General features: G+C 42.2%; 1 protein-coding gene across 2 annotated transcripts in view; it reads left to right on the top strand.

The window, feature by feature from the left end:
• Positions 1–18246, top strand: part of camsap1b (calmodulin regulated spectrin-associated protein 1b) — a 110541-nt gene that overhangs the window by 41592 nt on the left and 50703 nt on the right. For both annotated transcript variants that reach the window (XM_078226279.1, XM_078226280.1), the window contains exon 2: positions 11135–11397. In XM_078226279.1, coding sequence (XP_078082405.1) covers positions 11135–11397 — 263 coding nt within the window. The remainder of the gene's footprint in view (positions 1–11134; positions 11398–18246) is intronic.

Raw genomic sequence — 18246 nt, forward strand, 5'->3', positions numbered from 1 at the left:
TAGATATATTTTGATCCTGTAATTTATTCAGTCTGCTGAATGCTTCAGGTTTCTTAATTTGATAGAAGCAGATGTTAGTCTTTAGTATTCTATTTTTTCTATAAATGGTAATATTCCAGTGTTACATGCCGCAAAAGAATGCAAGGAATTTGTTACTATTTTTACTGTTTATCACAATCAACCTGGAATGTGTTGCCCAGCACTGAGCCACATATACAAAAGACAAATGAGGGCTTTGACCGAGTAAATAGGGAGAAATTGTTTCTGTTGGCAAAAGGGTGGATAACAAGAGCACACAGACTTAAAGTAGTTGGCAAAAGAATCAGTGAGGAGACGAAAATACTTTCTTATGCAATGAGCTGTTATGAAATCGAATGCACTGCCTGGGAGGATGTTGGAAGCAGATTTGGTGTTAACTTTCAAATGGAAATTGGATAAATACTTAAAGGGAAAAAATTGCAGGGCTATGGGAAAGCAGTGGTGTGGGATTAATTGGATAGCTCCTTCAAACAGCCAATGCAGGCACAATGGGCAAAATGGCCTCCTCTATGCTTAATGTATGATTTAGATGCATCTAAAGGGAAGAGTTGTGCTGTCTGTACCACATCCACTTACCATACTTTTGTTATACAATAAAAATATTCCTACACACCCAAAATTCCACCGAAAGATACAATGTCAACAAAGCAAATTTATTCATCATGAACTTGCAGAAACATGTATTAAACAGGGTGATTTTTTTATTCATTCGTGGGACATGGGTGTCACTGGCTGGCCAGCATTTATTGCCAAACCCTAGGGTGGCTTACTAGATCAGTAGATTCTTAATTCCAGATGTTGTTTTATTGAATTCAAATTGAACCAGGGGAGGCTGTGGCTTAGTGGTATCATTGCTAGATTATTAATCCAAAAGCTCAGCTAACATTCTAGCAACCCGGGTTCAAACCGCACCGCAGCAGGTGGTGGAATTTGAATTCAATAAAAAATATCTGGAATTAAGAATCCACCGATGACCATGAAATCATTGTCGATTGCTGGAAAAATCTATCAAGTTCATTAATGTCCTTTTGGGAAGGAAATCTACCATCCTTACCTGGACTGGCCCACAAGTGACTGCAGAGTCACAGCAATGTGGTTGACCCTCAACTGCCCTCGGGCAACTAGGGAGGGGCAATAAATGCTAGCTAGCCAGCCAGCGATGCGCATGTCCCGTGAATGAATTTAAAAAAAAAAATCTGCAGTGGCGGGATTCAAATCCGGGTCCCCAGAACATTAGCTGAGTTTCTGGTTTAATAATCTAGCGATAATACCACTAGGCCATAATCTCCCCCTAAACATAGGTAAAGAGAGATTAGGGGAAAACAAAACATTTGTATGGAGGGTAAACAGCTGCATGGTCCAGCTGTTTCTGTGCTGTAAATTCCCCCTGCATTGGGAAAATGTAACATTAAGAAAGATTTTCGACACTATTACTGCAAGAAGGCAGAAAGAGCACAAACCATAAAAGATTGGAATGGACTTTGAACTGAAGATGGTCACAAGTGATCAGTATTCTGAAAGAGTACTTTCTCCAATCATTCATAAGCAACATGCCTTCTCCAGATAGAGAAACCCTGACTTGTGTCGAGCATGGAACTGTTGGGAAGAATAAGCTATTTCTGTACTGTAAAAACCTCATAATACTTTGTGAAATTAATGACTTTTATGTAAATGTGATGTAAATTCTAGAAAAGTGCACTTGAGCCCAATGAAGAATTCCCCAGGCTTATCCTAGCTGGGGAGCTTTGTGAGAATACCACTTGAGGTATCTGTAGAATTGGAAGAAGGCTAATGTGGTGCCTGTGTATAAAATAGGTGTCACTCAGGCCTAAGTAACAGTAGATTCATTAATTTCAGTTGAAATTGAAAATAACTTGAGGCTTGTGGGGTTGCCTAAATGAAAATGACTTGTAGGATTAAATGATTAATTTAAGCATGGTCTTCCTCTATTGTCTTGTATATTTCCTTTCATTTTTAATTAAATGTTGCTCTTCAACACTATTCACAAGATAGGTTAATATATGCCACTGACATCCAACTTTCCCTCTCGCTTACCTTTGACTTCGTGGTTGTGTCTGAGGTGTGATTATCTGTCCAGCAGTGAGTGGACAGGAACATGATAGATGAAATTTAATGTGGATTCGTGTGAATTTATTCACTTTTGGTTGGAGGAACAGAGATGCAGAATATTTTTAAATAGTGAGAGATTGAGGAATTTTGATGTCCAAAGGGACCCGAGTGTCCTTGTCCCCACCCCCACCCCCAGAGAGGGGGTACAGGAGAGGTTCACCAGACCACCTGAGATGGCAGAACTGTCCTATGAGGAAATAATGAGGAGACTGGATCTGTCTTCACTATTAAAACTCAGGATGGCAGAAGAAACAATGGTTCCCCTGGCAGGGGGCCTTGACATTGGCCAACGTTGTCTAACTGATACGCTGCAGGAGAGGATGTCCCGAGGCATCGTACATTGGGGAGACCATGCAGACGCTACGACAACGGATGAATGAACACCGCTTGACAATCACCAGGCAGGAGTGTTCTCTTCCTTTGGGGAATACTTCAGCAGTCACGGGCATTCAGCTGCTGATCTTCGAGTAAGCGTTCTCCAAGGCGGCCTTCAAGACACAGAATCGCTGAGCTGAAACTGATAGCCAAGTTCCGCACACATGAGGACAGCCTCAACCGGGATCCTGGGTTCATATCACACTATTGGTAACCCCCACGACTTGCCTGGGCTTGCAAAATCTCACTAACTGTCCTGGCTGGAGACAATACACATCTCTTTAACCTGTGCTTGGCCCTCTCTCCACTTACATTGTCTGAACCTTTAAGACTTGATTACCTGTAAAGACTCGCATTCCAACTCGCAATCTTGTAAATTGAGTTTGTGTCTTTATATGCCCTGTTTGTGAACAGAACTCCCACTCACCTGATGAAGGGGCAGCGTTCCGAAAGCTAGTGGCTTTTGCTACCAAATAAACCTGTTGGACTTTAACCTGGTGTTGTGTGACATCTTACTGCGCTTACCCCCAGTCCAACGCCGGCATCTCCACATCAAGGGGCCTAGAACCAGGGGACACTATCTAACAATTAGGGACAAGCCACTTAGGACTGAGATGAAGAGTAATTTCTTCACTTGGGTGCTGAATCTTTGGAATTCTATATCCCAGAGGGCTGTGGAAGCTTGATTGTTGAGCGTGTTCAATACAGAAATTGATAGATTTCTAAACACTGATGTAAAGGGACCTGGAGGAAGAGTGGGAACATGCTGTTGAAATAGATAATCAACCATGATCTAGATGAATGGTGGATTAGGCTCAAGGGGCTGGATGGTCTCCTCCTGCTCCTGTGTTACTATGTCCATTCCTGGATAAGTTAGAATTTTCCTTGGGCCTAAACCTATTCCGTTTCTCTGGACAACTTTACACCTTAGTTGCTGATCCCACCTCCTCCCTGCTGGCAGCACAATAAACAACCTGAGAAAAGCTTTGAGCTGAGTTTTAAATGGTGCATTCAGTCAGTTACCACAATACTTCATTTCATTTGGAATATTGCCTGGCTTCATTGCTATCTCATCCCTAATTTACATCTCATTCTCTCAAATTTCCTCCAGCTTTCTTTTGCACCCTACATGATTTCTACTGATCCAAATCTCTGCTGCTGTATCCTATTTCATGACCAAATCCTGCACATATGTCCCGGTGCTCTCTGAACTCTCATGGCTTTTCTTACCACAGTGTATGCACTTCACATATTCATTCCTTATTTTCATATTTTTATTTTGGCTTTCCTTTGTTGTCTTCTCGAGCTCCACATACCAGCATGTGCTTTCTCATCTATTATAGTCTTTCCAGTTCATGGGCTGGAATCCTCCAGCCATTGGCATTGGCAGGATTCTTTGTTCCTGCCGGCAGTGCACCTCCCCTGCGGGTTTCCTGGCAGCGTAGGGTGACATCAGTGGGAAATGCCATTGACAGCGGCGGGACCGGAAAATCCCGTTGCCAGTGAATGGCACACCGCCGCCATCAGCTGAGAAACATGCGACTGGAAAGCCGGAGAATCCCACCCATGGTGTTTCTAAAGAGCCTCCAGTCTCAATTCCCTATAAACTAGACTTCCCAAACTGAGCGAAAGCTTGGAGTTTGGTAAATAGGGGCGTTTAAAGTGCTAATCTTGTTCTTAAAATCTAATCTAGTCTGTAATTAGCAGTAACTGTAAAGTACTGTATAAGCAGGTTAAGTTCTTTCTTTCTAGCAGTCTAAAAAAAAATACTTTTCCAATTCAATCAAATCAAGTCCAATTCAGAGTCTCAACAAGTTGAGACATTTCCGATCCAAGCTGATAAGACAGGGCGTACACTCCTGTCTTGGGCCTGATCTACATGAGCCAAGCTGATTGGAGTAGGTGCAGACTCACCTCCTCCAAGGCTTGATCTCATTTGCATCTTAGCCAAAAGGCCGAGATGCCGCTTTTAAAAATTGCTTCAAATGAAGCTCAAATGTTAGGCAGGATAAACTCACTCTTAGCTGTGGGAGCTGAGTAGTTAATTAGCTAACTGCTTTAATCTGGTTATGTAGTCCCAGTAAGAGTTTTAACAACACCAGGTTAAAGTCCAACAGGTTTATTTGGTAGCAAATGCCATTAGCTGTAGTCCCAGTTCAGTTTCTTATAAATTCAGTTCATGTGGTGAAGCCCAAGCAAATGGCATGCATTAAGAAAGCTGTGTGCAAGCTTGGGGTTTGGTAAGTGGGGAGTTTGGTGAAGCGGGAGAAGTTGTTTGTTTTTCCATTGCTTTTACAATCTTTCTCACCCTTTAGCATTGGTTATTGTTGTACTACAGGGAAAGGGACTAGCTGTTTGATGAGGACCTGGTAAGTGGATAGGTTTTACTCTATCCATAAGGTTTGAAACAGTACCCACCTTGATGGTAAACACTAAGGATGGCAGGGCAGATGATGTGTCAAAGCTGCAGCATGTGAGAGCTTCTGTTTAGCACTGATTCAGGGCAAACACGTCTTCAATAAGTGTTTGTGGCTCGAGGAACTTTGGCTCAGAGTCATTAAGCTGGGGGCTGGGCTGCACACTGCGACATTATCAGGGAGGGGGGAAAGTTGTTTTTCTGTGGAATCAGTATTCATCAAAATATTTTTTTCTCCAAGGAAGGAGAGACTGTTGGAATGGGTTAATAGATCTTCCAATTAAGTCCTAATTTGATGTCAATAGAAGTCACTGATATATAAATGGGCTACAGGTGGCTCTGGGTTGTTGGTGGAGAATTGTATGTGGAGTTGGATCAAAGAAATAAAGGTAGTTTATGTAGAAGCAGAAATCGTGTCTCCTTTACTGAGCTGCAACCTAGAGGCTCAAACTGGATACTTGGTACCAGGAGGCAGACGCACCTCTTCGGTCAGGGCACGAATGCCGGCCTCTGCAATTGTCCAACAATAAGAAGTCTCACAACACCAGGTTAAAGTCCAGCAGGTTTATTTGGAATCACAAGCTTTTGGAGTGCTCCAAATAAACCTGTTGGACTTTAACCTGGTGTTGTGAGACTTCTTACTGTGTCCACCTCAGTCCAACACCAGCATCTTTACATCATTGTCCAACAAGTTTGAGATTCTTTCAGCTTGTTTGGATGAGACGGCTATAGGATGCATGAGCTGACTGACTATGGCACTGTGGTACAGGAAGCGATTCAATGGGGGGAGCACATAAGAATGCAGCGGTAGTACATGACCGTTTTTAGTGAGAATATTGACACCGTTTTCTGTAGCAAAGTGCGAGAGTCCAGTGCCAGGGTTTGGGATATCTGCTCAGCGTTGGAGAGGAACTTACAGTGGAAGGGGGAGGATCCAGTGGTTGTGATCCATGTAGGTACCAATGACATAGGTATGATGAGGAAAGAGGTTCTGTATAAATTGGCATGAGGAGCTAGGCACCAAATTAAGAAGTAGAACTTCAAAGGTGCTAATGTCTAGATTATTACCTGATCTCTGTGCATATTAGCACAGGACAAATAAGATTAGAGAAGTGAATACATGGCTCAAAGAGTGGATGTGGGAGAAGTGCGTTCTGGTTAGTGGGGCACTGGCATCAGTGCTGAGGAAAATGGGATCTGTACCTTTAGTCTACGTCTGAACCATGCGAGCCGCATAACCAGGGAAGTAGAGAGTTTTAAACTGAAGAGCGGGTGCAAGGGATCAAATCTGGGAGATGTGGTGCACTAAAGTATAGAGACAAGGCGAAAGAGAAAGGTACTAGTATGGGAAAGGCAGGAAGGGAAAGAGTACAAATCTAAGAATAAATCAGCAGGTAAGGCTAGAAGCTACAAAAATAATGAAATGACAACATTAAAACTATAAACATTTGTAGCATTCAAACCCAAACAGATGAACAAATAGAAATTAATAAATAGTATCTGATAGCCATACAGATGTGTAGCTGCAGGATTTGACATAGATTGGGGCCTGAATAGTAAAGGATATGAGAAAAGGTGGAGGGATGACTGTTAATTAGTGATGGTATTAGCACATTAGAGAGGGATGACCTAAGTTCAGGAAACCAGGATGTAGAGGCAGTTTGGGTTGAGATATGAAATGGTGAAGGCAGGAAGTCATTGTGAAACAACATGGTAGGGCAGAGTATAAAAGAAGAGATAATGGGAGCTTGTCAGAAAGGTACTGCAATAATCCTGGGGATGGGGGATTTTAATCTACTTATAGATTGGAAAAATCAGGTGGGCAAAGGTTGCGTAGATGAGTTCATAGAATGTTTTCGGGATAGTTTCTCAGGATAGCATGTTCCGAAGCCAGCCAAAGGGCAGGCTATACCAGACCTGGTTTTGTGCAATGAGATAGGATTAATTAGTAACCTCATAGTGAAGGTACACCTAGGTAGCAGTGATCATTATATGATTGAATTTTACATTAGGTTGAGGGAGAGAAGAGTGCATCCAAGACCAGTATTTAAAACTTAAATAAGTGCAATTATGAGCCCATAAAAACTGAGCTAGCTAAAGTGAATTGGCAAATGTGCTTGGGGATAGATCAAGTCAAGATTCAGTGGCAGATATTTAGATGAATATCTCAAAATGCACAGAATAGACTCATTCCAGTGAGATAAAAATTCCAAGAGGAGGGCCCTTGGAGGGAAATACTAGAGTACAAGTGAAAGCTAGCTAGTAATATAAAGATGGATAGCAAGATTTTCTATAGATGTTTAAATAAGGAAAGAGTTAAAGTGATTGTTGGTCCTGTAGAAAGTGTGCCTGGAGAATTGGTAATGGAAAGTAGGACTATGGCGGATGAATTAAACAAGTATTTTGCATCGGTCTTCACGATAGAGATCACAAGTAACATCCCAGAAATAGCTGTAAATCAGGAAATAGGAGGAATTCTGGGAAAATGACAATCACCAGGAAAGTGGTATTGAAGAAATTGTTGGACCTGTGGGCTGACAAATCCCATGTCTGGATGGACTTCACCCTAAGGTGTTGAAATAAGTGGCCAATGAGAAAGTTGATGCATTGATTTTAATTTTCCATAATTGTCTAGATTCGAGGAAGGTTCCTTTGGGTTGAAAGATAGCAAATGTAACTCCTTTATTCAAAAAAGGAGACAGAAAGGAAACTACAGGCCAGTTAATGTAACATCTGTCATAGGGAAAATGCTAGAAGCCATTATTAAAGATGCTATGGCAGGGGTCTTGGAAAAACTCAAAGCAATTGGACAGAGTCACATGGTTTTTTTTTGAAGGGTGCCACATCGAAAGCTATTGTGGAAAAGTTCATGTGTAGGGGGTAACATATTGGCATGATTGAAGCTTGGCTAGCTAACAGGAAAGAGTTGGCATAAATAGGTATTTTTCTGGTTGGCAGGTATGACAAGCTACAGGGATCAGTGCTCAACTTTTTGATTTGATTTATTATTGTCATGTGTATTCGTATACAGTGAAAAGAATTGTTTCTTGTGCTCTACACAGACAAAGCATATCGGTATGTAGAGAAGGAAAGGAGAGAGTGTGCAGAATGTAGTGTACAGTCATAGCTAGGGTGTAGAGAAAGATCAACTTAATATAAGGTAGGCCCATTCAAAGGTCTGACGGCAGCAGGGAAGAAGCTTGTTCTTGAGTCGGTTGGTACGTGTCCTCAGACTTCTGTATCTTCTACCCAATGGAAGAAGGTGGAAAAGAGCATTTCTGGGGTGCGTGGGGTCCTTGATTATGCTGGCTGCTTTTCTGAAGCAGCAGGAAGTGTCAATGGATGGGAGGCTGGGTTGAGTGATGCACTGGGCTTTGTTCACGACCCTTTGTAGTTTCTTGCAGTCTTGAACAGAGCAGGAGCCGTACCAAGCTGTGATACAACCAGAAAGAATGCTTTCTATGGTGCATCCGTAAAAGTTGGAGAGAGTCGTAGCGGATAAAAGATTTGGATGAAAGGACTAAAGCTATGGTTGCTAAATGTGCTGACGACACAAAGCTATGTAGGAAAGTAAATTGTGAAGAGGACAAAGGGGCATCAGTTACGTGAGTGGGCAAAAGTCTGGAATATGGAGTATTATGTGGGCAAATATAAAATTGTCCATTTTGGCAGGAAGAATAAAAAAGGAGCTTATTATCTAACTGGTGAGAGATTGCAGAGCTTTGAGATGTAGAGGATCTGAGGGACCAAGTGCATGAATCACAAAAATTAGTATATAGGTGCAGCAAGTAATTGGGAACGCTAATAGAATGTTATTGTTTAAGTTTTTAAATTTATTAGTGTCACAAGTAGGCTTACATACACACGGCAATGAAGTTACTGTGAAAATCCCCTATATTGTGAGGTGAATTGATTACAACAGTAGGGAGGTTTTGCTTCAGAGTTGTACTGGACATTGGTGAGGCCATATCAGGAGTAATGTGTACAGTATTGGTATCCATATTTAAGGAAATATGTAAATGTGTTAGAAGCAGTTCAGAGAAGGTTTACTAGAGAAATACCAGGAATGGGTGGGTTGTTTTGTGAGGAAAAGTTGGAGAGGTCTGTTTGTACCCACTAGAGTTTAGAAGAGTAAGAGGCAACTTGATCGAAGCCCGATCTTGAGGGGTGTTGAGAGGGTGGATATGGAAAGGATGTTTCCTCTTGTCAATGAATCTAGAGCTAAAGGCCCCAGTTTAAAAATAAGGGGTCTGTCATTTAAGGCGAGCTGAGGAGAATGTTTTTCTCTCAGATGGTGTTGAGTCTCTGGGACACTCTTCCTCAAAAGGCAGTGTTTTCAAGGCAGAGGGAGATAGATTCTTGATTAACAAGGGGATGAAAGGTTATCGCGGGTAGGGAGGAGTGTGCTGTCCTGCTCCTAATTTTGATTTAATTTATTATTGTCACATGCTTTAGTATGCAATAAAAAGTATCATTTCTTGCGAGAAATACAGACAAAGCATACAGTTGTAATGAAGGAAGGGAGAGAGTGCAGAATGTAGCGTTACAGTCATAGCTAGGGTGTAGAAAAAGATCAACTTAGTGCGAGGTAGGTCCATTCAAAAGTCTGATAGCAGCAGGAGCTGTTCTTGAGTCGGTTGGTACATGTCATCAGACTTTTGTATCTTGTTCCCGATGGAAGAAGGTGGAAGAGAGAATATCCGGGGTGCGTGGGGTCCTTAATTATGCTGGCTGTTTTTCCAAGGCAGTGGGAAGGATTGACAGAGTCAATGGGTGGGAGGCTGGATTGTGTGATGGATTGGGCTGCATGCACGACCCTTTGTAGCTTTTTGCGATCTTGGGCAAAGCAGGAGCCACTAAAGATGCGATACAACCAGAAAGAATGCTTTCTATGGTGCATCTGTAAAATCATGGTGAGTCGTTGCTGACAAGCCAAATTTCCTTAGTCTTCTGAGAAAGTAGAGGCATTGGTGGGCTTTCTTAACTATAGTGTCGGCCTGGGGGGACCAGAACAGGTTATTGGTGATCTGAATACCCAAAAACCTGAATCTCTCAACCATTTCTACTTTGTCCCCATTGATGTAGACAGGGGCATGTTCTCCACCACACTTCCTGAAGTCGATGGCAATCTCCTTCGTTTTGTTGACATTGAGGGAGAGATTATTGTCGTCGCACCAGCTCACCAGATTCTCTCTCATTTCCGTACTCTCTCGTCATTATTTGAGATCAAACCCATCAGCAAACTTGAAAATAGAGTTGGAGGGGAATTTGGCCACACAGACATAGGTGTATAAGGAGTTTGGTAATTTGTATGATTGCGTGTAACTTTCCCTTGACTTTTAAGAGCTTTGGAATGCTTTGTTTCGCAAATGTGGAAAGGCACCATGCAAGTTGTTAGCCGTATTATTTTTAAAGACTCATGAGCTTTGTTTAATCTTTAATTGATTTCCTGAGGCCTGTGTAGAGCAGTTTTGAATATATTTCCTTTAGCTACACATGAGTTAGAGTAAGGAGGAGAGAGTGGTGTAGTGGTAGTGCCATTGGTCTAGTAATCCAGAGGTCCAGGCTAATGCTCTGGGGCCATGGCTTCAAATCCCACCACGGCATCTGGTGGAATAAAAGTTCAATTAATAAATCTAGAATATAAAGCTAGTCCATGTGATGGTAATCATGAAACGGTCATCGATTGTAAAAATCCATCTGGTCCACTAATATCCTTTAGGGATGGAAATCTGCCATCCTTGGCCGGTATGGTCTACATCTAACTTCAGACCCACAGCAATATGGTTGATTCTTAACTGCCCTCTGAAATGACCTCGTAAGCCACTCAGTGCAAGGGGCAATTAGGGATGGACAACAAATGCTGGCTTTGCCAGTGATGTCCACTTCTCATGAAAGAATAAATAAAAATGCTATTTTGTTGTAACATGTATTAGTGAGTTCTTAAATAACTTCCTTAAAACTGAATGCTCTGGAATAGTTTTATCTATTTTAATGTATTTGTTTACAGATTTCAGTATCAGTCAAGCTCAAGGAATGGGACTCTGAACTGACCATCTGTTTCATTAGAAATTTATGTTTGGGAGAAATGAGAAATTGATCTTGAGTAACTGTAAATATGATTGGCTGTAAATGTGTGGAGATTCTTCTAATCTCTTTTGCGCTTCATTGCAGATAATATCCCTGAAGATTTGAGGGATGCTTTCTACACTGACCAGTATGAACAGGAGCACATCAAACCACCTGTCATCAAGTTGCTGCTGTCAAGTGAACTGTATTGCCGTGTCTGCAGCCTAATTTTGAAAGGGGATCAGGTGGCTGCATTGCAGGGTCACCAACCTGTCATTCAAGCATTGTCTCGCAAAGGCATTTATGTCATGGAAAGTGATGATGTCCCAGTTTCAGAATCGGACCTCACACAGTCTCCAATCAAAATGGTAAGTGAAAGAAATTCTCTTTTTTCCAGTTATATTTTAATAGGTTTTCCTGGTAGTTATCTAGTATTTGTGAGCCAGCTTATCATTTCATGAATTATTAAATTAGCTTCCTGCCTTGTGTGGAGAAAATCCAAATGCATAAAAAACAATTGTCTTTTATGTAATAATCTGCCATTATCATTGTTCTAAAGGCTTTTGGCATAAGTGCATTAATTGTACCACAGTCTTGGTTTAAAATAGTAGGTTTTGTGATGTGTAAGGTAGAAATTTGTGATGTTGAATGTACTGAAAGAGTGAATATTTTAAATGTCCACTGTGTGGTCCTTTGTACTCAGAGTTGGGCACTCCTTTTGGAAAGAGAGCTGATCTTGATTTCTGAGATGCTGTCTGTTATGGCCAGTTTGAGCAGAAATCTCACCTGCATGTTGCATAGACTAAAGCTATCTTCTGTGGTTTACAGGCTGCTGCTATTTACATTTCAGTTACCATTCAAGTTTCCTTCAAGAGATCCACACACCAATGTTCCTACACCCAATGCCGCATTTGGATGATGAGTTGGGAGTGACAGTTTGTGGTCATGTTTGAGTGTGTCTTTTTTATCTTTGGTGCTCACTCTGCTCCAAGTTTTTGGGCAGGGACCTAAGTGTGTTGGCTGATTTCTCTGAACTGTTGCCAGCCTCCCTTGTATGATAAAGTTAAAGTTTATTTATCAGTCACAAGTAGGCTTACATTCACATTGCAGTGAAGTTACTGTGAAAATCCCCTAGCCACCACACACCAGCGTCTGTTTAAGTACACTGAGGGAGAATTTAGCATGACCAAGGCACCTAACCAGCACGTCTTTCAGACTGTGGGAGGAAACTGGAGCACCCGGAGGAAACCCACGCAGACGCAGGGAGAACGTGCAAACTCCACACAGATATTGACCCAAGCTGGGAATCGAACCTGGGTCCCTGGCGTTGTGAGGCAGCATTGCTAACCACTGTGCCAGCATGCTGCCCCAAAGTTGTGAAGATGAAAACCTGCAATTCTGCGTTTGACTGTGATCCTTGTTTGGACGCTGAGATTTCCAGTACAGTATATGTTCCGAAAGGTCAGTGCACTAATGTTTCACCAGGCCAAAGCATCAGCGTGCTTCCATCACAATGCTATTTTCTGTCATGATATTACTTTACAGCTTGATGCCAGAATGCTTGTCTGCTGAACCACCTTGACCAGTTTACAGAGCTGGGCTAGTCAGTGGTGTGGTGAGACACCAGGGAAATAAATAGGTTCTCACTGCGTCAGCAGTTTGGGCTTCCACAAGCTTATCTTTGCTTGTGCTGCTGCTTGTAAGAAACCTGAAGGATTGGAGATAATTGCGTTACAATAATACGAAATCGTCCATGCTTGTGTCACCATGATGATAACTGCACATGCTTTTTTTTGGGGGGTGGTTAAAATTAACTTTATGTTGGAATAGGGATCAATTTTTCTGAGAACCTTTGGAAATACTTTTATTTGGTTTCTGACTTTATTTCTGTCAATATTTCACAGGTTAATATTCTTGAAATCTTACTAGAGGTTCTAGTCACAATTTTGCATCTGCCATTTATTCCTTCTGCTTTCAGTTATTCTCTTTCCACGAGCCAGTAGTATATCATGAATGTTCGTTTGTGTTGTCTGTGAAAATAATAAGTGAGATTTAGAAGCTCTGTCTCTTTGGCCTGTTTACCTATCAGTTTGAAGTTACTTGGCTGATGCAGAAAGCCTTCATTTGTAAAGGGTGGCACGATGGCACAGTGGTTCGCACTGCTGCCTCACAGCGCCTGGTATCCAAGTTCAATTCCGGCCTCGGTCACTGTCTGTGTGGAGTTTGCACTTCCTCCCTGTGTCTGCGTGGGCTTCCTCCGGGTGCTCCGGTTTCCTCCCATAGTCGAAAGATGTGCAGGTTAGGTGGATTGGCCATGCTAAATTGACCCTAGTGTCAGGGGGATTAGCAGGGTAAATGTGTGGGGTTACGGGACTAGGGCCTGGGTGGGATTGTGGTCAGTACAGACTCGATGGGCCGAATGACCTCCTATTCTATTCTAGGGATTCTATTCTATGACTCTAAGATAAATTGACGAGATGAATTGTGAAAATAAGGACTGTAGGAATGGAGAATTTTGTACAGAGTGACCTCTGTTCATGTAATTATGTCCAGACTTTGGAGTAAATGAGCTTATTCAGGATGTTCTACAGCACGGACACAATTATCAAATGCTTGTAATGATGGCAATGTCTTTTCCCTTGCAACTCATCAACGTAATGAGCAGGAGATGGAAACAAGAAGCCACAAATAATGAACAAGCCTTTCACATGTATTAGTCCCACTGAGCACCGGCATTTCCTTGGGTCATGTTAATGTTGAAAAAGCTAATGTAGAGTTTTGGTAGCGCAGTGCATTTGGCACATATTTGTAATTTGGCTGTACGAATTGAGGTCGCCAGCTTCTTTACTATCTTTCCAACGAACAATTTCCTGTAGTTTAATACACTAATTGCAAAATTTTTATTGTGTGATGGCTTTCGGATTGCAGTAAACTAAATCTGCTTATTGCATTATATCTTTCATGTGTAATTGATAATGCCGTCCACATGAAATGTATAATGCTACAAAAAGAAATGTGAGAAAACAGAATTTACTGTAAATTTGAAGCAAAAGCAGAAAATGCTGGAAATATACAACAGGCCGTCAGCCTCTGTAAAGGAAAGGCAGGTTAATATCTCATCAAAACTGGGAACTGAAAAATTAAAAAGTATTTTAGTATGTTTAAGGGCAGCAAAAATAAAGAGGAATGGAATGAAATAACAGACATTGCACTCACAAAGTTAATGGTTGCATGATCTGCAAATCTGCAAGCTGTTTAATAGCAAAACAGGCCACTGTTGGATGATATTAAAGTTCTCATTGCGGCAACACAAAGACACTCGGAACAAAGTAGGCGCAAATAGCTTAGATAGCATATTAAATACTTCTTCCCTCCACTTTCAAATCTTCTAAAATGCTTGTACATGCTTGTTACAGTTCCAATAAAGATCCATACCTGCCATAGATTGTAGTGTTATAAGCCAACCTAATTTCGCTTGGTGCCTAAAAATGAGTTGAGGCCCATACACAGCATATAAGCCGGCCCCTGTATTTTTCAGCTGAAAGATGCATGTTTGGGGCTTTACTTGCATTTGGGTCGGCCTCAATCTTTCAGCTCAGCAATAAGTGTTTAGAGTTGTTTGCTGCGTGGGATGAAGCAGGTGTTACAGGCCTTTTTGCCAAGAAGATTCCTAGGACTTTAAGACACGCCCACACAGCGCAGACTGTACTTGGCGACCGATGACCAAGCATGAGTCCTCCTGCAAGAAGAAAGAAGTACCAAGCTGGTTTCATGCTCCAATAAGGAAGATTTGCTAACTTGTCAAATAACTGTGCTGCAGTGAGAGAATCGGTGATGGTGAAAAACTGTTGTGAGAATGGAAGAATCTGCCCTGAAGAAGATGCCCAAGACCATATGCACCAGGAGAGCAGGGACCAGCCACTGGCCTGGTCTCGAGAAGCATGAGTTAGAATGGACTGCAGAGGTTCAAAAAAGCAGCTCGCCACCACCTTCTCGAGGGCAATTAGAGATAAGCAAGAAGTGCTGACCTACCCAGCAATGGCCACATCACGTGAATGAATAAGAAAACGTGTCCTTGAAAATCGTCAGCATGGCTACATTATCAACAAAAATGCCAAATGCATGTAAATACTTGACGGGGCCAAATCAAACACAAACAACAAAGATTTCAGAGCAACAGCTAGTTAGTGTAGTTGCTTTATGGAAATGTCTAGTGTTACTGCAGAAGACCAAGATTGCTCAGGAAATACCAAAAGACCTCTGCCAAAATTTCCAGATCCCAGTGGTTCTTCATCAGGCAGTAGCAAAAACACCCGAAAGGTCACATTGGTAACATGGATGAAACACCCATGAATTTCAATATACCGAGAGTGGAAAAAAATCGAAAACAGCCCTATTGGAAACCACTGTGCAAGCCTGCATGGCCAAGGGAACGAAATTAAAGCTTACGGTCATTTTCAAACATAAAACCATGCTGAAAATCAAGTTACCTGCTGGAAGTTTTGTGGATGTTGTTGCCACCAGTTGAATGGATGAGGATGGAGTGAAGTTGTGAATTGATAATGTGTGGGGCATGTTCACATCGCATGAAACTGAGAGGTGCCTGCGATGAATTAACACCCACATTGCAGTAATATCAAGAGGTCTAATATCCATGGTTCAGCCTTTGGGTGTGTGCTTCAATGAGCCATTCAGGGACCATGCCTGCACTGAATGGAATAAGTGGGTGGTTGACGGAGGAAAAAATCTTCACAAAGAATGAAAAGATGCATGCTACCCTGCTTGATGTTTTGTGTTGTGTTGTCATCAACTTGTGGGTTGCTATTAATGCACTACGTGTCATTGGATCATTCAAAAAATGCGGAATATCCAATTCAGTGTATGGATAGGAAAGTGATTTGTTGTGGAGGGGTGAATATGAAACCAAAAGTGCACATCTGATCCAGAGTGAGATCCTTTATGATAATACAAAGCAACTCGGGATAAATTTGGTGGAACATTGGATTGAAACCTGTCTTGTCCAAAGAATTGTGCTGAGTGTGGGGTTTTTTCCTGATTGGCGGGCATTGATCACAGGGATCTGTGCCAGGACCCCAACCGTTCACGTTACTGATTTTCTCCAAATTTGCAGATACAAAATTGGGTGGGAGGGTGAGCTGTGAGGAGGATGCAGAGATGCTTCAGCATGATTTGGATAGGCTGTGTGTGTGGGCATTTGCATGGCACATGCACTATAATGTGGGAAAATATGAGGTGATTCACTTTGGTAGCATTAATAGGAATTTAGATTATTACTTGAATGAGTGTAAATTGAGAGAGGTCGATACTCAGCAAGAACTTGATGTCCTTGTGCATCAGTCACTGAAAGTAAGTGCTCAGGTACAGCAGGCAGTAAAGAAGGCAAATAATATGTTGGCCTTTGTAGCGAGAGGATTTGAATCTAGGAATAGAGATGCTTTACTGCAATTGTATAGGGCATTGTTGAGGCCACACCTGCAATATTGTGTGCAGTTTTGGTGTCCTTGTGTGAGGAAGGATGCCCTTGCCGTAGTGAAGGTTTACCAGGCTGATTTCTGGGATGTCAGATCTGCCATATGAGGAGAGACTAAGTCGGTTAGGATTGCTTTCATTGGAGTTTAGAAGAGTGAGAGGGGAACTCATAGAAACTTAAATTCTAACAGGGTTAGATATGTAGATTCAGAAAGAATGTTCTTGATGGTGGGGGAATCTAGAACTAGGGGTCATGGTTTGAGGATACACACAGCCTATCCAAATCACGCTGAAGCATCTCTGCATCCTTCTGGACCTGGTACTAGGGAATGAGCCCGGCCAGGTCATCAAAGTTACAGTGGGGGAACATGTGGCGAACAGTGACCACAATTCCGTAAGCTTTCAAATGCTCATGGAAAAGGACAAATGTTGTCCTAGGGTTAAGGTGCTAAACTGGGAAAAGGCTAACTACAACCGGATTAGGCAGGATTTGGAGGCTGTTGTTTGGGAGAGGCTGTTTAAGGGTAAATCCACATCTGGCATGTGGGATTCTTTTAAGGAGCAGTTGATCGGAGTGCAGGACAGGCATATGCCTATGCAAAGGAAGGACAGGGAAGGTAGGATTCGGGAACCATCGATAATCGGGGAATTGTGAGTCTAATTAGTGCTGGGACCTCTGTTTATAATGTATATAAATGACTTGGAAGAAAACGTAGCTGGTCTGATTAGCAAGTGTGCGGGTGATACTAAGATTGCTGGAGTTGTGGATAGTGATGAAGATTGTCAGAGAATACAGCAGGATATAGATAGGCTGGAAAAGTGGCCGGAAAAATGGTAGATGGAATTTAATCAGAACTAATGTGAGGTGATGCATTTTGGTAGATCCAATTCAGGTGGGAACTATAAAATAAATGGCAGAACTGTCAGGAGCATAAACAGAGATCTGGGAGTACAGGTCCACAGATCCTTAAAAATGGCAGCACAGGTGGAAAAGATGGTGAAGAAAGCATATGGCATGTTTGCCTTCATCGGTCGAGGCATGGAATATAAATCTGGCACATTATGTTAGTTGTGTAAAATGTTGGTTAGACCAATTCTGGTCGCCACATTACCAGAAGGACATGGAGGCTTTGGCGGGAGTACAGAAAAGATTTACCAGGACGTTGTCTGGTATGGAGGTCATTAGCTACAAGGACAGTTTGAATAAACTGGGATTGTTCTCCCTGGAAAGACAGAGGCTGGAGGCGAACTGATAGAAATTTATAAAATTATGAGGGGCATAGATAAGGTGAACGGTTGGAAGCTTTTTCCCAGGGCAGAAATGACAATTACAAGGGGGCACAAGTTCAAGATAAGGGGGAAATTTTTTTTTAACACAAGGTGGTGGGGGCCTGGAATGCACTGGTTGAGACAGATAAGTTACCGACATTTAAGACTTATCTGGATAAACACATGAACAGGCGGGGAATAGAGGGACACAGGTGGTTGGTCTAGATAGGACAATGTGATTGGTGCAGGCTTGGTGGGCCGAAGGGCCCATTCCTGTGCTGTACTGATCTTTGTTCCTCACAGCTCACTCTCCCACCCAACTTTGCAACTCTGCAAATTGGCGATAATACATTTAGTTCCCTCTTCCAAATCATTAATATATAATGTGAACAGTTGGAGTCCCTGCAGTACTCTACTAGTTACTGCCTGCCAATCAGAAAAAGACCCACATTCAGCAC

Source organism: Mustelus asterias, chromosome 13, assembly GCF_964213995.1.
Source record: "Mustelus asterias chromosome 13, sMusAst1.hap1.1, whole genome shotgun sequence".
NCBI classification, from domain to species: domain Eukaryota; kingdom Metazoa; phylum Chordata; class Chondrichthyes; order Carcharhiniformes; family Triakidae; genus Mustelus; species Mustelus asterias.